Raw genomic sequence first — 25629 nt, forward strand, 5'->3', positions numbered from 1 at the left:
AAACTGTTTAAGTTGTGGTTAGTCCTAATTTCTTGGGATAGAGAATTCCAAAGAATTGGTGCAACTTGGGAGAAGTCTTAGGAGCCCATCACACAGCGAAATCACTGATTTTGTGATATCAGCTATCTCGCTACCGATCTCGCTGTGTGTGGCATGCATCAGCGACCGCACCCCCCTGCCGGGTATCGCTGATCGTGCAGGAATGTCCCGGGCCATTTTTTTATCGTTGGTCTCCCGTTGGCCAGCACGCATCGCGTCGCGCGCACTTAGTTACCCGATATTTACCTTGGATACCAGCGTCCTCACTGGCTTGATCACTGGTGTGTCAGCCTGTTTGGCAGCTCACCAGCAATCATGTAGCAATGCACCAGCGATCCTGACCAGGTCGTATCGTTGTTGGGATCGTTGGTGCATTGTTTGGTGTGACGGGACCCTTAGAGCCGGGAGGTGCAAATTAGTGCGGATGCTAGTTGAAAGTCACTTGTTGAGCATAACATGCTTGTAGGCCGATAAACAGAAATGAGGGAGCAGATGTAGGGGGTGCCACACTGTGGATGAGAACAAGCAGTTTAAATTAGATCCTATAATGAATGGGCAGCCAGTGTAATGACCGGCACAGAATGAAGGCGTCCGAGTAACAATTAGCCAGATAGATGACCCTGGCTGCTGCATTAAGGATGGACTGGAGAGGGGAAAGTGGAGTGAGGGGGAGGCCAATTAATACAGCATTACAGTAGTAAAGGCGGGAGTGGATAAGGGCAACAGTGAGGGTTTTTGTTGTTTCCATGGTAAGAAAGGGGCGGATTCTAGAGATGTACTTTAGGTGTAAGCGGCAAGAGTGGGCAACAGAATTAGTCACACGCTGTTGCATTTTAAGCCACGTCTTTTTCTTCCCTTATGAATGAGGTGCAAAAAAAGTATAAAAAAAAAAAAACACACAAACCAAATATATCTAAAACATGATGCAAGATTATACACCAAAATGCACCAAACTTTGACATATTTTTGACCAGGGGTCTAGGAGCAAACACATTAGTAAATCAGCACCTATTATTACCCTTACTGCCCTGACCAAAGCACCACAAACTTCCTGATTAAAAGTCTACACTAATGATTAATTCTGGAAAATCCAAAATCACTGATGTGTATCTGGCCTGAGAAGAGATGATACATTAGTGCAGTTGGTCACAACCTTGTTCTGCAAGGTCCCATTAGTAATTAGCTTCCACCTGAAGGCTCAGGAATATTATCCAGGACTAAATTTTTTTCTTTTATTATGGGCAGAAGAAATAACAGACAGACAGCTGCTGCCGCCAAATGAGCAGCTCCAACTAACGTCAAGCTGACAGATCAGCTGCTTCTCTTCTCCTTTGCTCTGTTGATGGGGCATGACTGCAGATGTCATACTAATTGATAGCTGGCTCCCAGCTTCCTTACTGCAGGGAGTCAACAGTTAGTCAGCAGTCTCGCTCCATCGACAGAGCAGCTCAGAAGAGGGAGAGCTGCTATGTTGCTGAGGATCAGCTGATATGCTGACGCTGGGTAGAACAAGTAGGCAGTTAGCAACTACCTGCCCGTTTTGTTTTTTTTTGTTTTTGCTTTGTACTATGGGCATAAAAACTAAGGAAAATAGCCTGCACACAACCTTTATTGTTTCCTGAAATAATGTAAATTTAGGTTATAAAATGTGGGCATATGGAGAGCACTTGCTTTGTCCTATACAGCAGTTAAATCACAATGCAAAGCTGCATCTGGAGAAAAAAAATGAAACAGGCCTCCCAGCAGTCTGCCCCTCCTTAGACCTGCTGTTCATGTTTTAACAAGGGTGTACATTACAAGCTGTAAGCAGTCTATGTATTCACACTTTCTAAACCTTTCTAGCATTAGTAAGGAACACCTTTTCCCCAGTGGCAATCAATTTCAGAATTTCTATGGAGAAAATATTACTAACATAACATTATTTCAAGGCTCGTGAAAGGGTCTGCACTATGTCTAAAGGAAAGCACGTGTAGTCATTAGAGCAGGTGGGTTCTCGCTGCCATAGCTGTAACATCATTTATTAACAGGTTATTATTCTCATATGCTGGTATTACTAGATCTACACTATTCACTAAAAGTTAGGTATATTTGGTTTATGAGCAAAATTTACAGAAAACGTAAAAGACTTCATGCTACAGTGATATTTTATTATGAAAATAAGGCACTGAAGTAGAAGCATGCAATGGTGATTTCCTGACCTCATTTTATTGAAACAAAAGTCAACAGTGGTGGGTATGGTGTTCCCCAACAAAAATGTCAATGTCTCAATAACTTGTCTTGTGGCCTTGGACAACAATTACACCTTGAAAACGACGTTTCATGCTGTTCACAAGTTGAGTTATTGTCTGTGGAGGCACGGCATCCCACTCTTCTTGAAGGACCACCCACAGATCATTAAGGTTCTGGGGTACAAAGTTATGAGCATCTACAAGGTAGTTCAGCTCATCCTATAGGTTTTCTATGGGATTCAGGTCTGGAGAAAGTTCAGGCCACTCCATTTGAGGTTCCCCAGGCTCCAGCAGCTGTTCTCGAATGATGCGGCCTTGATGATATGAATGGAACATTGTTGTCCATGAAGGTGATAATAGACCTTGTTGTTCATGCAGTGTCACAGTGACAGGATTAATGATGTTATGCAAGTAGTAGGGACTTCTCCCTATTCCATTCACAAAGTGTAGGAGTTCTGTATTGACTAGACACCTGACCACACTCTAAGACCACCACCATCAACAGTGGCTGATGCATAGTGCTCTCCTTGAGATCTCCCACATCGTTGGTGGCCATCACATCTGCTCAGCGTGAATCGACGTTCATCAGTGAATAGCACTGAGGCCCACTAGTTCTTCATCTAGAACAGATGCTAGATGATGACACCTGTGTCTGGTGGTATGGTCGGGTACACTTGCTGGTCAACTAGCACGCAGACCATGCTGATGTAAAACGGTTTCGAATGGCCTGATGTGACACTTGGGTGCCTCTATCCTCCCTTATATGAGCGTGAAGTTGTGTGACATTCATCATTCTGCTCCCACGGACATTGTTCCCAATAAAACAGTAATCAGTGTGGGAAGTGGCCAAAGGACGTCCGCTTTTCTGTTAAGCTCCCGTCACACACAGCGAGATCGCTGCTGAGTCACAAATTTTGTGACACAACAGTGATCTCACCAGCAAGAACGCTGTGTGTGACAGGTATCAGCGACCGGCCCCCTCGCCGGGTATCGCTGATCGTTCTGGAAAGCCCTGGAAATTTTTTTGATCGTTGGTCTCCCGCTGGCCAGCACACATCGCTGCGTGTGGCAGGCGGGAGACCAGCAATCAGCGAGCTGGTAACCAAGGTAATTAGCGGGTTTCTAAGTGCCGCGCGTCGCATAGAAACCCGCTGTGTACCTTAGATACCAGCTCGCTGGTGCAGGGAGCTGGTAACCAAGGTAAACAGCGGGTTTCCAGCGTTGTCGCTGGTACTCATCACTGGTGAGATCTGCCTGTTTGGCAGCTCACCAGCGATCATGTAGTGACACACCAGCGATCCTGACAAGGTCATATCGTTTTCGGGCTCACTGGTGCGTCGCTATGTGTGACGGGGGCCTTACTCTTCCAGGCTCTCTCTATCTCAGTTGCAGTTGCTGATGACTCTGACGCTCTAAGCTCAGTGTCCACTTCCATCTGAGAGCATCCTGTTTGAAACTTTGCAATGGCGAGGTACTGTTGTTCAATTGTTAGGTGTCGTCTTGGTCTCACAATGTCAAAATGTGAACAGCATGATGAAGAGGAGGACTGTTTCATACCAGTTCATGGATCAAATACTTGTTATGAATTTTGTCATTAAAAAAGTTGTCCAGTACTTGGACAACTTCTTCTCATACCCTTCCCTTGGCCCCCATAAAATAATAAAGCCTATACTCAGCTCCCATGCCGACGACGTTCCCGCAGAGTCGGCACTCCGTTTCCCGAGCTGTTGTTGTGACACATGATGGCGGTGCCCAATCAGCGCTGGCATCACTGTACCCGGCTGCTGTTAAACGGAACAAGAAGAGGAAGTCGAAGATCAACTGCAGCCTGGACTTCTTCATGTTCTATTTGTCCGAAGGCGGTGAGTGACACCAGCGCTGATTGGGCTCCAATGCCACAACAACAGCACTCGAGCCCTGTAACCGCGAGTGCCGACACTACGGGAACGGCACCAGCAAGGGAGGCGAATATAGGCATTATAATTTTATGGGGGCCAAACATGTTGATCAATAAGAGGTTATCCTAGTAGTGGACAACCCCTTTAAGCGTCTTATTAGAGAAAAGCAAGTTGTGCAAAAAGTACGGAAACATTGAACAGCTGGACATGTACATTCAAAAGTTTACAGCAGGTCACATTAAGCTACCTGAAAAGCTTAGAGTGCATTTTAGGATCATCCTGAGATTTCATCCAAAAGTCAAATATCCCTAACTTTGTGAGTAGGGTATCTATTAGGCTGCATGCACAGCTGTGCTTCAGATTACTGGGCAGCAGAATTAGGGATGTATTCTCATTCTTAGGCCGGGGTCACACTGGCGAGGAATACGGGAGAGTGAGAGGCGCAAAAAGCACGCATTAGACACGGACAAATGATTTTCTATGGGGTCACTCGCACCAGGCGTATATTTCTCCTCAGTATCCTACGCTCCATGCCACTCGCAGCATGCTGCGATTGTCAGCGTACTACGCCCGTAGTACGCCAATGCAAGTCTATGGGTGCGCAAAAAATACGGATTACACACGGACCACACGTGTGACTTGCGAGAAATACGCACCAGGTGTCTTTTAGCAAAGCCGGCAATTCAGTGCGCTATACAGTAAACTCACACTGACAGTTTTAATAAAGAAATGAAAGAATAGATATAGACACATAGAATGCATATATATATATATATATATGCATTCTATGTGTCTATATCTATTCTTTCATTTCTTTATTAAAACAGTCATAGGGCTCCATTATATGTCCATTTTGCAAGCCTGCGAGAAAATCTCACCATACGGATGCCATACGGATTACATACGGATGCTGACATGCGCAAAATACGCAACCACATCTTGATTACGGATGACATACGGAGCACTGTTTAGGGGTCTGTCATCCGTATTACGCATGTAAAATACTGACCGTATTTTGCGCAGGTTAGTGTGACTCCAGCCTTACACTTAGTCTCTTTTAGACACATTGGCTAAATCAAAAGGGGTTCTCTTTTTTACTTTTTCTCATTTAAAGGGTTTATGGCAAGGTTGGAAGCTATCCTCTAGTCTGTGCACCTCCGCTCTATTCATGCTCAATGGGGCCGACAAAGATACATACGGTAGTTGGAATCAGGGTTTCTGCCCCTACTTTATGCTGCTCTCTGATTACATAGCAAAAAACTGCTGACAGATTCCCTTTGATAAGTAGATTAATCCTGCACAATATGGTAATCGGTTCGGTTCAATGGGCGTGGCTCCACCCCACCCCTGGCTGCTGTTCGCCGTCTTCCTTTAAGTGACGTGGATGACACCTACTGTGTCATCTACATCGCCGTGCGAAATTTCACGCATGCGCGGACATATCGCGTCTCTCACCTGCATAGTGTGCTTTGTCGTACTGCAGTCAAAGCCGAAAAACAGATGTGCGCATGCGCCGGCACACGTATTTATGGCTCTTGTACTGGACTAATTTTGCCGCCATTGCTGTGTTCCCTGCCGCCGGAAACAGCAAAAGAGGACTGGAGAGCCGCAACATGTCTGCGCAGGAGCAAGAGTTCCACTTCAGTTGCTATGTGACAAAACAGGTGACAGGTTACCTTTAAAGGGGAAACGTGTAAATGTTTGGGAGTGGCCCAGACCTTTATCCAATTGAGAATCTGTGGTCAGACTTGAAGATTGCTGTTCACCAGAGGAAACCATCTAACTTGAAGGAGCTGGAGCAGTTTTGCCTTGAGGAATGGGCAAACATCCCAGCGGCAAGATGTGGAAAGCTCATAAAGACTTACCCAAAGCAACTTGCAGCTGTAATCGCCGAAAAAGGAGGCTCTACAACGTACTGCCTTTATGAATGTAGGGCTGGTTTCACATTAGCGCTTTTTAAGCGCACGCACGGCCGGGGGTAGCTCCGCCCCCGAGCCGGCTCTCTGCCCGGCGTGCCCCCCCTTGCTTGTATCGCCGCCTACTAGCGGACAGCGGCGCCTGCGATCGGCGCACCCTATCTTTAGCATAGGGTGCGCAGGCCGTGCGCTAGTTGCGCTTTGACCTGCGCTGCGCACTTTTGACGGTGCGCCGTGCGCGCCAAAATCCGAAAAGTTTGATTTTGGCGCGCACGGCGCACCGTCAAGAGTGTGCAGCGCAGGTCAAAGCGCAACTAGCGCACGGCCTGCGCACGATCTGCGCACCCTATGCTAAAGATAGGGTGCGCCGATCGCAGGCGCCGCTGTCCGCTAGTAGGCGGCGATACAAGCAAGGGGCGGGCACGCCGGGCAGAGAGCCGGCTCGGGGGCGGAGCTACCCCCGGCCGTGCGTGCGCTTAAAAAGCGCTAATGTGAAACCGGCCTATGGGATTAATAGTTATGCACACTGAAGTTTTCCGTTATTTTATTCTATTTGTTGTTTATTTGACAATAAAACAAAACCAAAATGTTCACAGTTGTAGGAATGTCCTTTACATGAACCCTCAAAAAAATAAAAAAGTAAAATTCCAGGTTGGGAGGTAGCAAAGCATGAAAACTGCCAGGGGGGGGGGGGGGGGGGAACTTTTGCACGCTGCTGAATATTTTAGTGTCACTTGGACTTTAACAATAAATAATAAAGATTTCTGCACTTATTTGTCTTTCTGCTTTTGGTTGTGTTGTTTGATTTTACATTTGTGCACTATTCTACACATTACCGTATTTTGGAGGATCAGTACAGGAATTCGTTCCATCATCCTTCCTGTATGCCGTATTCTCCATTTCTATTTAATCCCTTAGGCCATGTTCCCATTTTGTTCTGGCTGCATTTTTTCTGTGGAAAAATCTGCTGCATTTAACAATTGTTTTTAATGAATGCCAGGATGTGATTTCATAAAAACTCATGCCCACCGTGCACTTTAAGACACTGCAGAACGCTGCATTTTTGGTGCATTTGTTTCCTTATAGGCTTCTAGGGAGATCTTAAAAAAAACGCAATTCTACATTTCACTAAAAAAGAATAATATTAAAAAAATAAATAAAAAAAAATCACTGCTTAAAATATGTATTGGTATATAGTAAAACCCCACACAATCAGATCAGAAGATTTCACCTACTAAAAACAGAGGAGATAAAAAAAAAAAAATCTTTTGACTTTTGCAAAAATACCATTTTTTGCAGCCTTTTCCCCCTTTTATTTTTTGGTGTGTACTGGTGCAAAAAAATGTTGTGGTCAGAGTTTGCCAAGTAAATAGGAGGTGTGCTACAATTCTTTTTTGAGGCTATGTGCCCACGTAGCTATTTTCAAGCAATTTTTTCCTGAGCAGAAACGCATGCCCTTGCCAGGGAAATCGCATGCGCTTTTTGACACACGTTTTTTACGCGATTGTCAAGCGTTTTGACAAGCGTTTTTGCTCATATAATTGATGGTATGCGTCCGCAAAATTAATGAACATGCTGCGTTTTTTACCGCTAAGCGATTCCGCAGCGGTAAAAAACACACCATTGGCACAACATGTGTATTTTCTATTACAAATGCACGGAACGCTTATTTTAAGCGTTTCCACGGCGGAATCACACGTTAAAAAACGCAGCGGAAACGCTTAAAAATCGCTACGTGGGCAGACAGCCTTAGTGTTTTTTTATGGCTCATCGTCCACAGGGCTCTTCTGCATCTTCCATGTTATTTTGGCTGTGGGTTTGTGTACTTTCTAAGTTTTTTCTGTGTCTCGAGCATACATCATTGTTCCAATATAACCTTCATGACGAAACCTCACAACTAATCAGTGTTTCACAGAAAGTGATTACTCAACTACATCAGACCTTGGATAAAGGACACCGGTTTGGAAATGTTATTCTCTTGTGAAATGGACAATAAAAACTAAAATGTGAGGGTTACTACATAGGATTTTGCATCTTGCGTTTGGGTAACTTGTCTCTTTATAAAATAAAAATAAAAAAAAAAAAACAGATAATTATGAAAAAAAATTATAGGTTCCAAGGCTCCACTCGGGGAAAAAGCCAGAACATACTAGCTTTAAATTGAACATTAAATTATTTGAATTATTTATGTTAGGCCGGGGTCACACTGGCGAGGAATACGGCCGAGTGAGAGGCGCTAAAAGCACGCATTACACACGGACCAATGATTCTCTATGGGGTCCCTCGCACCAGGCGTATATTTCTCATCCGTATTCTAAGGTCCGTGCCAATCGCAGCATGCTGCGATTGTCAGCGTACTACGCCCGTAGTATGCCAATGCAAGTCTATGGGTGCGCAAAAAATACGGATTACACACGGACCACATGTGTGACTTGCGAGAAATACGCACCAGGTGTCTTTTAGCAAAGCCAGCAATTCAGTGCGCTATACAGTAAACTCACACTGACAGGTTTAATAAAGAAACGAAAGAATAAATATATACACATATATATATAAATATATATATATGCATTCTAGGTGTCTATATCTATTCTTTGGTTTCTGTTTAGAAACCCTGTCATAGGGCTCCATTATATGTCCATTTTGCAAGCCTGCGAGAAAATCTCGCCATAAGGATGCCATACGGATTACATACGGATGCTTACATGCGCAAATTACGCGACCACACCTTGATTACGGATGACATACGGAGCACTATTTAGGGGTCATTCATCCGTATTATGCCTGTAATCTACGGACCGTATTTTGCGCAGGTTAGTGTGACCCCGGCCTTATAATGATTGTTATAGACCAAGCCTTGGGACAATTGCAGCTTAAAACTAGAATAGGGGGGAAAAAAAGTTTTCTAGCACATCAAGTTCTGGGCTGTGGCTGGTATTACTTTTACTTTTTGGTCTGATTCACTTGGAAGGAAGAAAACACAGCCCAAGGACCAAGGAATAGACTTGGGGTTACGCCTAGAGAACTAAAAGCAGAATAGTTTTTTTAGTTCTAGAAAAAAATGCTATTCAGCATTAACAACAAAAACAAACACATTTCACTTCTTTAATAGCATTCTAAATGCATAGGCTATATTAATTTGCTTAGGCCGGGTTCACACTAACCAACGCAAAATACGGTCAGTATTTTACATGCGTAATACGGATGACAGACCCCTAAACAGTGCTCCGTATGTCATCCGTAAGCAAGGTGTGGTCACGTATTTTGCGCATGTCAGCATCCGTATGTAATCCGTATGTAATCCGTATGGCGAGATTTTCTCGCAGGCTTGCAAAATGGACATATAATGGAGCCCTATGACAGTTTTAATAAAGAAATGAAAGAATAGATATATACTCATAGAATGCATATATATATATGTATTCTGTGTGTCTATATCTATTCTTTCGTTTCTTTATTAAACCTGTCAGTGTGAGTTTACTGTATAGCGCACTGAATTGCCGGCTTTGCTAAAAGACACCGGGTGCATATTTCTCGCAGGTCACATGTGTGGTCCGTGTGTAATCCGTATTTTTTGCGCACCCATAGACTTACATTGGCGTACTACTGCCGTAGTACGCTGATAATCGCAGCATGCTGCGATTGGCACGGAGCGTAGAATACGGATGAGAAATATACGGCTGGTGCGAGGGACCCCATAGAGAATCATTGGTCCGTGTGTAATGCGTGCTTTTAGCGCCTCTCACTTGTCCGTATTCCTCGCCAGTGTGACCCCGGCCTAAGGCAGCATTCAGGCTCTCCATAGAGAAGACAGAAACAGCTTATTACCATCTCTGCCTTCCTTAGAAGCTATTCTATATTACAGTCCTATGGTATGCCGATACTTTACAGTGCAAAATCACAGCATTTATATGTCAGCCCCAGGTATAAGGGCAATCAGCAATACAAAAAAATGCAATGTTAAAATGTCCCCATAAGGTCGGCTATTGACATTAAATGGGATATCCACTACTTGGACAACCCATTCTCAATTACTGTTTCTCCCTTACTAAATAATGATACATTGTTGAGAGCTGCTCTATCACTTCCTTTGGAGGTCTGTGATTCATCTGGAGGCGGGGAGAGTGAAGCCAGTGCTGACTGGCCACAGGGATCGCATGACAATGTCACACAATCCCCAGAGCATACATTGCCGGAACGCCATCAGCGGTCAGTATAACTGTTATTATTTTGCAAGGGGAAAACAAAGGGATTGAGAAGGAGTTGTCTGACTAGTGGACAACCCCTTTATGAGTGCAAAAGGTAATACATATATATATACACTGCTTAAAAAAATAAAGGGAACACTTAAACAATAGAATATAACTCCAAGTAAATCAAATTTCTGCGAAATCAAACTGCCCACTTAGGAAGCAACACCGATTGACAAACAATTTCACATGCTGTTGTGCAAATGGAATAGACAACAGATGGAAATTATTGGCAATCATCAAGACACCCCCAATAAAGGAGTGGTTCTGAAGGTGAGGACCACAGACCACATTTCAGTACCAATGCTTTCTGGCTGATGTTTTGGTCACTTTTGAATGTTGGTTGTGCTTTCACACTCGTGGTAGCACGACATGGACTCTACAACCCACACAAGTGGCTCAGGTAATGCAGCTCATCCAGGATGGCACACCAATGCGAGCTGTGGCAAGAAGGTTTGCTGTGTCTGTCAGCATAGTGTCCAGAGGCTGGAGGTGCTACCAGGAGACAGGCCAGTACACCAGGAGACGTGGAGGGGGCCATAGGAGGGCAACAACCCAGCAGCAGGACCGCTACCTCCGCTTTTGTGCAAGGAGGAACAGGATGAACAGTGCCAGAGCCCTGCAAAATGACCTCCAGCAGGCCACAAATATGCATGTGTCTGCACAAACAGTTAGAAACCGACTCCATGAGGATGGTCTGAGTGCCCGACGTCCACAGATGGGGGTTGTGCTCACAGCTCAACACCGTGCAGGACGCTTGGCATTTGCCACAGAACACCAGGATTGGCAAATTCGCCACTGGCTGGCGCCCTGTGCTCTTCACAGATGAAAGCAGGTTCACACTAAGCACATGTGACAGACGTGACCGAGTCTGGAGACGCTGTGGAGAGTGATCTGCTGCCTGCAACATTCTTCAAAATGACCGGTTTGGCAGTGTGTCAGTAATTGTGTGGGGTGGCATTTCTTTGGAGGGCCGCACAGCCCTCCATGTGCTCGCCAGAGGTAGCCTGACTGCTATTAAGTACCGAGATTAAATTCTCAGACCCCTTGTGAGACCATATGCTGGTACAGTTGGCCCTTGGTTCCTCCTAATGCAGGACAATGCCAGACCTCATGTGGCTGGAGTGAGTCAGCAGTTCCGGCAAGATGAAGGCATTGAAGCTATGAACAGGCCCGCCCATTCCCCAGACCTGAATCCAATTGAGCACATCTCGGACATCATGTCTCGCTCCATCCACCAACGGCACGTTGCACCACAGACTGTTGGAGTAGGAGTAATCCACGTAGGAGTATTCCTACGTAGGAGTAATCCAAGCTCCCATCACCATAAAGCCCTGACACATGTAGGGGAAACAGAAAAACCAGGACCCTCAGAACAGCTCACCCAAACCCAACCTGACCAGAACACCAATCACAACAACCTGACAAAAGTCGGAATCAGGAAGATGGTAGACGAAGGCCAGGAGAGGTACGTAAGTGACTGGAAGAACGACATCATCAGCTCACAGAAACTGACCATGTACCAGAGTCTACAGAGAGACTACAGACTGGCCCCATATCTGGAGAAACTCCCGGACCCCAGAGACCGCAAGATCCTGAGCCGATATAGACTCAGTGCCCACAGTCTGGCCATCGTGGTCGGCCGACACAGGCAGAGCTACAAGCCCAGGAAGGAAAGACTGTGCCAACACTGTGACCAGGAGGCCCTGGAGGATGAGACCCACTTCCTGCTACACTGCTCCAAATACTCAGCAGTGAGGGACACTCACTTCATGAGACTCTCACAACTCTTCCCGGATTTCATCACCATGAAGGAGGAAGAGAGAGCAGTGGAGATAGTGGCACGGTATGTGAGCGAATGTCATAGACTGCGAGAAAGAGAATTATAATATGCCATGGATTTCTATGGCCCCCACCCTGGATATGCCCCATCCCCCCATCCACCTTCCCTATGCCATGGACTTCTATAGCCCTCATCCTGGACCTGCCCCCATCCCCCCCATCCACCTTCCCTATGCCATGGACTTTTATAGCCCCCATCCTGGACCTGCCCCCATCCCCCCCATCCACCTTCCTTATGACATGGACTTTTATAGCCCCCATCCTGGATCTGCCCTAACCCACCTTTCCTACAGCCCCTTCCCAACATCCCTACAGTCCCTATCCCTACTCCCTTTTGTACACTTGCTTTGGCAAAACTAATGTGTATTTAGTCCTGCCAATAAAGCTTCTTTGAATTTGACTGTCCAGGTCTGGGAGGAGATCCCTCAGGAGACCATCCGCCGCCTCATCAGGAGCATGCCCAGGCGTTGTACAATAGGGAGGTCATACAGGCACGTGGAAGCCACACACACTACTGAGTATCTTTTCCTTATCGTGAGGCATTTCCACAGAAGTTGGATCAGCCTGTAATTTGATTTTCCATTTTGATTTTGAGTATCATTCCAAATCTAGACCTTCATGGGATATTCATTTTGATTTACTGTTATGGGCTTGCGGAACGCACCAAATAATAAAGATGGAATAAGGTGCGTTCGCAGCCTGGGGTCCACCGTGCAGAGATGGTAAGCTGCTGCTCGGTAAAGGCAGAGGTTATACGGCAGACAATAAATGAACACCTGCGGGTTAGCGTCACCCGGTATGTACAGACGTGAGTGCTGTTACTTCACAGAACCGCGGTGCCACACAAAGTAAATGCCGAAGCCTGTTAATCTCACAGGACTCGGCCAGATGAGCGCAAGAGTACGGACACGGGACTCTGTCCCAAGGACACGGGATTAGACTCCTTCTAGTCTACTAGCGCTAGGCGCCGCTGCAGCGGTGCCAGCATGGGATAATAATCCCAGATAAGCGTGCAGGTCTGCACAGAGCCGCTAAGGCAGACGCCTCTAATCGCCCAGGGTTGGGCCAGGTAAGCGCACAGATTGCGCAAGGCGCTGCACAGGCGGTAGCTGCCACTTGCCGCCGTACGATAGTGCCCTGCAGAGGGCGACACTATCGGACGCTAGTGTGTGCAGAGTACTAGGAGCACAGTGGCGTGAGCATAGCCACCCATTGGCGCTGACTCTAAGGCTGAGTTCACACGTGGCGTTTTTTCGCGTTTCCGCGGCGGTTTTAACGCGAAAACGTGAAAAATAAGCATCCCATGCATTCCTATGGGATTCTGCAATGCTGTGCTAATGCTGCGGTTTTTACCGCGGCGGAATCGCTTCGCGGTAAAAACCGCAGCATGCTCATTAATTTTGCAGAATCGCGGCGATCCCGCACCCATAGGAATGCATTGTTCCGCTTACTTCACGCATGTGGCTGTGCACACCTTGCGGAAAGTAAGCGGAACATTTGCGGATGGTACACACGGTCCGGAGGAGAGGAGACTGTCCTTCGGGCTTTGGGTACCATATCCCTGTAAAAAATAGAATTTAAAATAAAAAATATTGTTATTCTTACCTTCCGGCGTCCCGCGCAGCCTTCCCGCTTCTCTCCACGCTCTCGTTCCCAGTAATCCTTTGCGAAAATGCCCGCGATGACGTCTGTTCTCGCGGGATCGCGAAGTCTCGCGGTCATCGCGAATTACCGCGAGATATCGCGATCCCGCGAGAACGGACGTCATCGCGGGCATTTTCGCAAAGGATTACTGGGAACGGCTGCGCGGGACGTCGGAAGGTAAGAATAACACCATTTTTAATTTTTTTTACATTTTATCTTTTACTACTGATGCTGCATAGGCGGCCTCAGTAGTAAAAAGTTGGTCACACTTGTCAAACACTATGTTTGACGAGTGTGACCAACCTGTCAATCAGTTCTCCAAGCGATGCTACAGATCGCTTGGAAAACGCTAGCATTTTGCAACCTAAATACGCTTGCAAAATGCTAGTTTTTCCGCGGGAAAATAGCGGGAATTTAAAATGCAATTTTCCCGCGGAATGGAATTCCGGAATTCTCGCGGTAATTTCCGCGAGAGTTCCGGTACGTGTAAACTTAGCCTAACTCTGAATCCTTAACCAACATGCGTATCCAAGGGAGGGGAGTTTTAATGAGTCAGTCACCAGATACATGCATCCATCTTTATACACACAAATAAGCATAAGAGTCTATACTAGCGCCCTTCCGGGACCTTCTTTTATAGCAGCGTCCTTCCGGGACCTTCGTAGTGGTCCAATGGGAGCAGCAATAAGACCTGAGCATGTGACCTCAGACCTTCAATGAGAGGACTTCCCACAGGCATGCTCAGTGGACCGAACGAAGGACTTAGTCCCAGGAGCTGCTCGCTGCTGGTTATTGCAGGTTACTATAGCTGGACCCTGATTAGCAGCAGTAGCCAAGCCAACAGCAGTAGACTGAGCAAGACGTCAGGAACGACGCCTTTGCTAAGTAGGCTCCTCTGTGGCCAGAGAGGAATGAGAGACCACAGATGGCAAGGCTCGGGATTCCTGCTGTGCAGAGGCAGGAACCTAACATTTACATTGATAATTGTTATGTTTTATTGCTCTGAACACATTCCACAAAGCAATGAATAAAAATTTGCAACTGGAATATTTCATTCAGCGAAATCTAGGATGTGGTATTTTAGTGTTCCCTTTATTTTTTGGAGCAGTTATATATAGAATATATATATATATATTATATATCTGTAGCGATAGCTTGTACTAGTAGTAGCTGATTTGTTTTATTTTTCCTTTGTGTTGAATTTTTGTAAATATTTATTTTGCATTTGTTTATTATATATATAAACAAATAAAAAATAAATAATTACAAAATTAAATAAACAAAAAGGAAAAATAAAGCAGCCACTACCAATATAAGCTATCGCTACAGTCCCATCCTGATTATCCAAAGTCATACATCCCATCCATAAAGATGACTAACAGAAAGGGGAAGAAACAGTAAATATTTTTTGTTAATGGAACTTTGTGTTATTAAAAATTTTTTTTTAAAAAAATAGACACGTACTTTGTTTTTATCTGATTTTTTACAGAAGAATGGCAATATCACAACTGAAAAATAGCATTAAAAAAAGCCCCATATCACATAAAAAGTTGAATAGCCAAATGAGAAACACCGATGTACTAAAAAAAAAAAAAGCATAACCATGGTGACTGACAGGGAAAACTGCAAGTTTCGCACTGGGTATAGAGAGAGTTGTCCAAAGCGAACAGTACAAAACAAATTCTAGTTGTGTGTCATAGAGGCTACGATAAAATCACCATAGCATTTTTTTTATCCTATTAATTTCCTTGTTCCAGTCTTAAACGGTTAGTCCAAACTTACTGTAAATATATATGGCATATCAACAGGATATTGATAGTCATAGCCATAAATTTTTGACCCCATGTGGATCCCAGAGGTAGGACCCCCATGATCTCCATAACACGGTCCTCAGTCCAGCCAGGTGATGAGACCACTGAGAATAGAGAGGTGTGCCTGGATCTATCAGCTTACTTTTCTGGGAGTTCTGGGCCGGAGGTACTGTACAATATACTGGAATGCAACTTCTATCACAATAGTAGGACTTTCAGGTGTTATCAGGTTTTAAAACTAATGGTCTATAATTACAACAGACCTTCAAAGTTAAATTGGAGGAGGTCCATCTCTTGGCGCCCTCACCGATCATTTGTTTGAAGGTGCTGTGGCACTTAGGCAAGCACTGCTGCCTCTTTCTTGGGTCCAATCTGCAGTAGGCCATAGTTTTCACTGCAGCTGTGCTAGCTATTGCAATTTTACCCCATCTCTCTGCACGTCATGGTCCCTTCAAACAGATGATCGGCGGGGAGAGCAGAGAGCCGTGTCCCGTTCGATCTAATATTAATGGTCTGTCCTAAGTATCTGGATAACCTCTTTGAAGCTTCATACACTTACCAGTCATGAGCATTTTTAGGCTTTTCCTCCCAGTCCTCATCAGAGCTGCTTTCTGTTACATCGGAGTCCAATTCCTGTTGAATACAATGTAAAACCCTCGCTGACGACACAGAAAACGTCTTAATAGCAGTGGAAGACGCCAGAGTGGCCTCATCTTTGATGCTGACGCAGGCATTTTCGATTAGTTCTACGACCACGTCTGGCTGTGTCTGGACTCCTGTACATGAGTGCGTGGCAGAGTTATGGCGTACATTGAGCTTTTCAATCTTTCTCCTCACTAAGCCGCTGATTTGTTGGCTACAATGATCCACCGCATATCTGGCCAAGAGAAGCTGCAAACGTTTTCTGGACCTTTCGGCACGGCTTAGAAGTTCCTGTTGCCGGTTTAGACATCTCAGCTGAAATACCGTCTCGTCAGCTGACTTTTGTAGTTTATTTCCCATAGGTGAGATACACCTCAAATTAGGTAAAGTACAGTCACTAGCAAATGGGATGGCAAGACTTTGCCCATCTATTCGTCCACTCAATCTATGTACCCCTTCATCCTCAGTCACAGATATATCCCATAGTTTGTTTACATCCGCTAGAACTTTGCTGACGGTACCTGGGAAAAGTTCTCTCTTGACTTTTCTTCCATGAGTATCGTGCGTTGCATGTAACCTTTGCCTGTAGGAGTCTTGCTCTGTCTTCAATGGGAAACTACTGCTATCCTGCACATTCGTATCAGAACTCGATAACATAAAGATGGTTTGGTAATGCGTGGAAGAAAGGGATTCCTCTAGCTGCAAGCCGATGAAGTCCTCCTGAAGGCAAAGTGTAGGGTCACAGTAGGCCATGCTTGAGCTGCTGGCTTTGGAAGTAGTCTTGGAATTATCAACACATACATTGAAATCTGCACTTAGGCTCTTTATACTGAGAGAAGGGGAAAAATGAACGCCAAGTTCTTGTGGAACTGTATCTGTCAGAGTCAGGGTCATCTTTCCATGCAGGTGGAGTATACTGCAGGATCTCCCTAAAACAACAAGAACAGCTTATGAGTAGATACCACTACAACCACACCAGATGCTTGGTTCCCATCATTACCTTGTTCCAATCCAATATCCCACACAGTATTTTAGCAGCGTAACCCCCATGGAGACATGGTTTATCATTAACAGCAGGGTTAGATACACATCACGGAAATGTTTCCTTCAAAAATGACTGGGGTAACAAAAGTGTGACAACCGAACTGATAAAAAGGTAAGGTCACGGTTTCACTGGCGAAAGACACAGATACGAAACAGAACATCATTGTTAAAGGGATTCTCCATGATTAATAAATAATGTCTGCACTAGAGGTCCTAAAGGATCAAAGTTTCCATTCATCTGTACCTTGGTCATGATTTCAGGGGCTGCAGCAACATGATCCATGAATAAGTCCAGCTTACAGAAGTCCTTAAAGTCCATACAGCTGCAACCCCTGATCCAAATGACTCGGTAAAGAGGTTCTGCAGGATTCGAAGAACACGTCGTCTGCTTTCCTCCAGAAATGGTGCTACACTTGGTTGTGTCTGAGCTTCACTGACAGGAACGAGGTTCAGATACAATATCCCTCACAGCCTGTCGACAGGTAGAAGAAATCAGCCATTTTTAAGATTACTGTACAGATGATTAAAGTCAGATGTCCCAGGTTTTGAGACGTTCGTCTGGCTGAGCAGTGTGTATGACCTTCTGCTATCCCCCATCATCTGCTTTTAGGGGACATGTAGAATTGGGCTTGTTGGATTTCAACGATTTACTACTCGAGCTTGGTGGCATCAAGCATTCAACTTAGAGCCCATTCACACATATGTGTATCATGTATGTATTCTGTTTTGTTTTTTATGCAGATGGAACAAGTACACATTATGTCTGCAGGATGAACCCTCCTAAGCCGTCTATATGGGCATGCAGGTCATAGGAAGCTAAATTAAATTATATCTTGATATCTGCGATGCGATGTCTTATTCCAGAGAAATCCATGATTTTCTTACATGTAAATAAGCAGTTCCAGTCTGTGGGCCGGACACTGAACTGCCTGAGAATCTGCCTCCAGAGATTATTTTTACTAAAAGGGGAGTTACCAGTGTGAGACATGTAACACAGAACTGAACTATGTCTTCTTACAAACACATGTACTGCAGCTCTCACAGCTCTGCTGTATTAAAGCCCCTTCTGCCTGTGAGCTGGAAGATGAAGGTGAGAGAAAACTACAGATGTGTCAGGTATAATCACACAGAGCTGTGCTGTATTACAGCCCTGTCTGCCTTTGAGCTGGAAGCTGAGAGGAACCTGCAGATGTGTCAGGTATAATCACACACAGCTCTGCAGTGAGATCAGGAGAGCAGAGCGCGGCCATTACATGTCACAGTGGCATGCACATTTCTCCAAAATGTATCAGGATTTGTTTTTCAACACAATAATGCCAGGCTCTATGTTGTTTATGCTGAGCGTGCTACCATAATCTGCAGCGCTTCCTGTCTTGTCTCCCATTGAGCACATCTGTTACATCATTAGTCAACAATTACACAGAGAGCTGCCAGCAGCGGATCTTGATGATCTGTGCGCCCAAGTGCATTCAGCATGGCCAGAACATTCCTCAGACAACCATTAATAACCTCACTGATAGAAGCCAAGGTGTGTAAGTGCAGGGATTTCTATGCGTGGTGCTCATAATAGACACTGCATAATTCATGATGTTTTTAATTTTTTTTAAATCATTTGCTTATCATTAATATATCTATCCATCCTGTGATTTCCATATTTCCACAACTTTTCCTTCTTGGTGTTGTAAGTTCAGTGTTGAGGAATGTATTATAACAGACTTTAGGAGCCAAGTTCTGCACTCCAGACATCGGTGGACTTTTTTTGCACATCTCAAAATTTACCAAAATACTTTAATTGTTTTCGGGATCATGACAAATCACGAATGAAATAATTTTTTCAAAGCCATAACAGCTTTGTACATATTGCATCAGAGTTCTATGCTGTCCAACACTTGCAGTGGAGATGGTCCATTACTAGTCATCCACCGTTGTGAGGATTCTCCAATACCGGCACAGTGAGTGTGACCACAAGTATGTGCATATACTGTATGCGGTCACAAGCCGACTAGAAGTGCACAGCCTCACTCAATGGAAATATATGGAGGGAGGAAGGACACAGTCTAGTTGGAATGTGGCCAGAAGTATGTGTATTGAATACTTGCAGTCACATGACTGCCTGCTTCCAGCACCAGAGAATCCTCACAGCGCGCAGTACACACACCGTCAGGATTCACAAGTCGGCACTCACATAGAGTGACTGCAGACTTGTTGCTTAAGGTCAAACAACCCCTTTAATACCATTTAGCATTTTTAAGCACTTTTGCAGGTGGGATTTTAGATGGAATCAGCTTGAAAAAGACATTGTGAGCACATAACATTAAGGGAATCGGTCATGTCCCAAATGCTATTAACCTGCAGATACGGGGTTAATCTGCCAGTTAATAGCATTCTAAAGTCGTGGCGGCTGCAATGAAAGCCCTGCTGCTGGGAGGAAATTAACTTTATGCCTCTTGGGAGGCTCTGGACTTCAGTCATAGAGGTGAGGCTTCAGTTACTGCTCAGTACACAGTGGCTGTAACCGCGCCCCGGCACTGACTGACAGCCGGCTTTCTACTGATGCACTGCTGAGCTGGCTGTCAGTCAGTGCTGGGGAGTGATTATAGACACCATTCATTATGCCGTGACGGAAACCGTGCCAGCCTCTAAGACTTGAATGCTGGAGGATGCCGGGAGGAATAAAGTTCATCTCTCCGTAGTAAGGCTTCCAGTGCAGGCGCCGGTCAGCTATAAAGTGCTATTAGTCTGCATATTAACCATGGCGGTGACTCCGCGCCATCCACCTGTCCAGCCATAGTCATCTTCTGTATGTGACTCTGCAGACATGATCATGAAATGGGACAGTCTGCTGCTCCTAGCCCTGGATTACCCATTGCCCGCGCTCCCCTCTGCCTCTGCTCCCCACACTTTTTTTTTTAATTTTTTTTTTACATACAAGAAAAAAAACAAAACGGACATTTCCCATCAGTGCCTCGGTCCCCCGGATACGATTTTGCATTTTGGGCTGTGTCCGTTTTACCATCATTTTTCTCATATGCAAAAATTAAATAAATAGCGCCCCTGCCTTGCCTACATTGTAGCAGGTTAGTCTGTTTTTTCTTTTCAGATAATTGCTCTGCAAATAACGTGTACAGTCCCATAGACAGTATGTGACACGTGAGTGGGGTCTCCCCACACTCCGTGTAGAAGCCCTCCCCTGCCAGCCATGGTCTCTGGGGTCTCCTCTGTGCTGATATCACACAGGGGCAGACCACCATGTCCGACACAGCCTGATCTTACACCAGTGGACGGTGTACTGCGTGTATGACGTCACGAGCAGCGGCCATAATAGCGATGACGTGCTGCGCCACACGCGGAGCACGATCCGAGGCCCCGCCCCTGCGCAGTAATGTCCAGGTAATCGCACACACATACACTCTTTCACCGGGAGAGAAGAGTACGTTGGAGTATGGCGCCCCGGTCGCGCTGCCTACGGTACCTTACCTCCTCGGTGGCCGCAAGACGCAGAGCTCGCCCGATCCCCGCACCAGCACCTCCTTCCACTATCAGCCGCTTGTTTAACTCACTCAGAGAAGTGTGTGCCCAACTGCCGCCCCAGGATTGCTAGTAAACTAACACAAGAAACTCGGCCAATCAACCGCCAAGTGTAAATGTGTCTGACCAATGAGAGTTGTCATGCAAAACAGTACAGCAGAAACGTCAGGGGAGAACCAATAGGAAACAGCAAAGTCTCTAGCAGGACCAATAGCAGCTGTGATGGGCATGTTTACGTAACTGGTTAAACCATTTGTGCAGTGATGTTGGAGGGTTTGGTGCGGGCGGGCGCAGGACTAATAAGCAAGCAGTCAGAGATGTAAATATTATGAATGAGACGTGGAGCTGACAGCGCGGCGGCTGCGACCTGCGGCTTGTCACGTGACTGCTGCCCTGTGGCTGTGCGCTCTGCGCTGCAGTACAGGGCTGTCGTGTGCGGGTGTATGGCGGCATACTGTACAGGGCTGTCGTGTGCGGGTGTATGGCGGCATACTGTACAGGGCTGTCGTGTGCGGGTGTATGGTGGCATACTGTACAGGGCTGCCGTGTGCGGGTGTATGGCGGCATACTGTACAAGGCTGTCGTGTGCGGGTGTATGGCCGTATACTGTACAGGGCTGTCGTGTGCGGGTGTATGGTGGCATACTGTACAGGGCTGCCGTGTGCGGGTGTATGGCGGCATACTGTACAGGGCTGCCGTGTGCGGGTGTATGGTGGCATACTGTACAGGGCGTCCGTGTGCGGGTGTATGGCCGTATACTGTACAGGGCGTCCGTGTGCGGGTGTATGGCGGCATGCTGTACAGGGCGTCCGTGTGCGGGTGTATGGTGGCATACTGTACAGGGCGTCCGTGTGCGGGTGTATGGTGGCATACTGTACAGGGCGTCCGTGTGCGGGTGTATGGCCGTATACTGTACAGGGCGTCCGTGTGCGGGTGTATGGTGGCATACTGTACAGGGCGTCCGTGTGCGGGTGTATGGCCGTATACTGTACAGGGCGTCCGTGTGCGGGTGTATGGTGGCATACTGTACAGGGCGTCCGTGTGCGGGTGTATGGTGGCATACTGTACAGGGCTGCCGTGTGCGGGTGTATGGCCGTATACTGTACAGGGCTGTCGTGTGCGGGTGTATGGTGGCATACTGTACAGGGCGTCCGTGTGCGGGTGTATGGTGGCATACTGTACAGGGCTGCCGTGTGCGGGTGTATGGCCGTATACTGTACAGGGCTGCCGTGTGCGGGTGTATGGCGGCATACTGTACAGGGCTGCCGTGTGCGGGTGTATGGTGGCATACTGTACAGGGCGTCCGTGTGCGGGTGTATGGCCGTATACTGTACAGGGCGTCCGTGTGCGGGTGTATGGCGGCATGCTGTACAGGGCGTCCGTGTGCGGGTGTATGGTGGCATACTGTACAGGGCGTCCGTGTGCGGGTGTATGGTGGCATACTGTACAGGGCGTCCGTGTGCGGGTGTATGGCCGTATACTGTACAGGGCGTCCGTGTGCGGGTGTATGGTGGCATACTGTACAGGGCGTCCGTGTGCGGGTGTATGGTGGCATACTGTACAGGGCTGCCGTGTGCGGGTGTATGGCCGTATACTGTACAGGGCTGTCGTGTGCGGGTGTATGGTGGCATACTGTACAGGGCGTCCGTGTGCGGGTGTATGGTGGCATACTGTACAAGGCTGTCGTGTGCGGGTGTATGGCCGTATACTGTACAGGGCTGCCGTGTGCGGGTGTATGGCGGCATACTGTACAGGGCTGCCGTGTGCGGGTGTATGGTGGCATACTGTACAGGGCGTCCGTGTGCGGGTGTATGGCCGTATACTGTACAGGGCGTCCGTGTGCGGGTGTATGGCGGCATGCTGTACAGGGCGTCCGTGTGCGGGTGTATGGTGGCATACTGTACAGGGCGTCCGTGTGCGGGTGTATGGTGGCATACTGTACAGGGCGTCCGTGTGCGGGTGTATGGCCGTATACTGTACAGGGCGTCCGTGTGCGGGTGTATGGTGGCATACTGTACAGGGCGTCCGTGTGCGGGTGTATGGCCGTATACTGTACAGGGCGTCCGTGTGCGGGTGTATGGTGGCATACTGTACAGGGCGTCCGTGTGCGGGTGTATGGTGGCATACTGTACAGGGCTGCCGTGTGCGGGTGTATGGCCGTATACTGTACAGGGCTGTCGTGTGCGGGTGTATGGTGGCATACTGTACAGGGCGTCCGTGTGCGGGTGTATGGTGGCATACTGTACAGGGCTGCCGTGTGCGGGTGTATGGTGGCATACTGTACAGGGCGTCCGTGTGCGGGTGTATGGCCGTATACTGTACAGGGCGTCCGTGTGCGGGTGTATGGCGGCATGCTGTACAGGGCGTCCGTGTGCGGGTGTATGGTGGCATACTGTACAGGGCTGCCGTGTGCGGGTGTATGGTGGCATACTGTACAGGGCGTCCGTGTGCGTGTGTATGGCCGTATACTGTACAGGGCGTCCGTGTGCGGGTGTATGGTGGCATACTGTACAGGGCGTCCGTGTGCGGGTGTATGGCCGTATACTGTACAGGGCGTCCGTGTGCGGGTGTATGGTGGCATACTGTACAGGGCGTCCGTGTGCGGGTGTATGGTGGCATACTGTACAGGGCTGCCGTGTGCGGGTGTATGGCCGTATACTGTACAGGGCGTCCGTGTGCGGGTGTATGGCCGTATACTGTACAGGGCGTCCGTGTGCGGGTGTATGGCCGTATACTGTACAGGGCGTCCGTGTGCGGGTGTATGGCGGCATACTGTACAGGGCGTCCGTGTGCGGGTGTATGGCGGCATACTGTACAGGGCGTCCGTGTGCGGGTGTATGGCCGTATACTGTACAGGGCGTCCGTGTGCGGGTGTATGGCGGCATACTGTACAGGGCGTCCGTGTGCGGGTGTATGGCGGCATACTGTACAGGGCGTCCGTGTGCGGGTGTATGGTGGCATACTGTACAGGGCTGCCGTGTGCGGGTGTATGGTGGCATACTGTACAGGGCGTCCGTGTGCGGGTGTATGGCGGCATACTGTACAGGGCGTCCGTGTGCGGGTGTATGGTGGCATACTGTACAGGGCTGCCGTGTGCGGGTGTATGGTGGCATACTGTACAGGGCGTCCGTGTGCGGGTGTATGGCGGCATACTGTACAGGGCGTCCGTGTGCGGGTGTATGGCGCCATACTGTACAGGGCGTCCGTGTGCGGGTGTATGGCGGCATACTGTACAGGGCGTCCGTGTGCGGGTGTATGGCGGCATACTGTACGGGGCTGCCGTGTGCGGGTGTATGGCCGTATACTGTACAGGGCGTCCGTGTGCGGGTGTATGGCCGTATACTGTACAGGGCTGCCGTGTGCGGGTGTATGGCCGTATACTGTACAGGGCTGCCGTGTGCAGGTGTATGGCCGTATACTGTACAGGGCTGCCGTGTGCGGGTGTATGGCGTCATACTGTACGGGGCTGCCGTGTGCGGGTGTATGGCGTCATACTGTACGGGGCTGCCGTGTGCGGGTGTATGGCGTCATACTGTACGGGGCTGCCGTGTGCGGGTGTATGGCGGCATACTGTACAGAGCGTCCGTGTGCGGGTGTATGGCCGTATACTGTACAGGGCGTCCGTGTGCGGGTGTATGGCGGCATGCTGTACAGGGCGTCCGTGTGCGGGTGTATGGTGGCATACTGTACAGGGCTGCCGTGTGCGGGTGTATGGTGGCATACTGTACAGGGCGTCCGTGTGCGGGTGTATGGCCGTATACTGTACAGGGCGTCCGTGTGCAGGTGTATGGTGGCATACTGTACAGGGCGTCCGTGTGCGGGTGTATGGCCATATACTGTACAGGGCGTCCGTGTGCGGGTGTATGGTGGCATACTGTACAGGGCGTCCGTGTGCGGGTGTATGGTGGCATACTGTACAGGGCTGCCGTGTGCGGGTGTATGGCCGTATACTGTACAGGGCGTCCGTGTGCGGGTGTATGGCCGTATACTGTACAGGGCGTCCGTGTGCGGGTGTATGGCGGCATACTGTACAGGGCGTCCGTGTGCGGGTGTATGGCGGCATACTGTACAGGGCGTCCGTGTGCGGGTGTATGGCCGTATACTGTACAGGGCGTCCGTGTGCGGGTGTATGGCGGCATACTGTACAGGGCGTGCGGGTGTATGGCGGCATACTGTACAGGGCGTCCGTGTGCGGGTGTATGGTGGCATACTGTACAGGGCTGCCGTGTGCGGGTGTATGGTGGCATACTGTACAGGGCGTCCGTGTGCGGGTGTATGGTGGCATACTGTACAGGGCTGCCGTGTGCGGGTGTATGGTGGCATACTGTACAGGGCGTCCGTGTGCGGGTGTATGGCGGCATACTGTACAGGGCGTCCGTGTGCGGGTGTATGGCGGCATACTGTACAGGGCGTCCGTGTGCGGGTGTATGGCGGCATACTGTACAGGGCGTCCGTGTGCGGGTGTATGGCGGCATACTGTACGGGGCTGCCGTGTGCGGGTGTATGGCCGTATACTGTACAGGGCGTCCGTGTGCGGGTGTATGGCCGTATACTGTACAGGGCTGCCGTGTGCGGGTGTATGGCCGTATACTGTACAGGGCTGCCGTGTGCAGGTGTATGGCCGTATACTGTACAGGGCTGCCGTGTGCGGGTGTATGGCGTCATACTGTACGGGGCTGCCGTGTGCGGGTGTATGGCGTCATACTGTACGGGGCTGCCGTGTGCGGGTGTATGGCGTCATACTGTACGGGGCTGCCGTGTGCGGGTGTATGGCGGCATACTGTACA

General features: G+C 48.2%; 1 protein-coding gene across 2 annotated transcripts in view; it reads right to left on the reverse strand.

The window, feature by feature from the left end:
• KANSL1L (KAT8 regulatory NSL complex subunit 1 like) overlaps positions 1-20912 on the reverse strand; it is a 121693-nt gene extending 100781 nt beyond the window's left edge. For both annotated transcript variants that reach the window (XR_012221922.1, XM_073553200.1), the window contains exons 1-2: positions 20792-20912; positions 16188-17199 (exon numbers count right to left, since the gene is read on the reverse strand). Coding sequence is in view for 1 of the 2 variants with exons in the window: in XM_073553200.1 (XP_073409301.1) it covers positions 16188-17164 (977 nt within the window). In the remaining variant the exon portion in view is untranslated. The remainder of the gene's footprint in view (positions 1-16187; positions 17200-20791) is intronic.
• Between the last annotated feature and the right edge of the window lie 4717 nt (positions 20913-25629).

This window comes from Dendrobates tinctorius, unplaced genomic scaffold (genome assembly GCF_039654945.1).
Source record: "Dendrobates tinctorius isolate UK_male_01 unplaced genomic scaffold, ASM3965494v1 ptg000199l, whole genome shotgun sequence".
Classification (NCBI taxonomy): domain Eukaryota; kingdom Metazoa; phylum Chordata; class Amphibia; order Anura; family Dendrobatidae; genus Dendrobates; species Dendrobates tinctorius.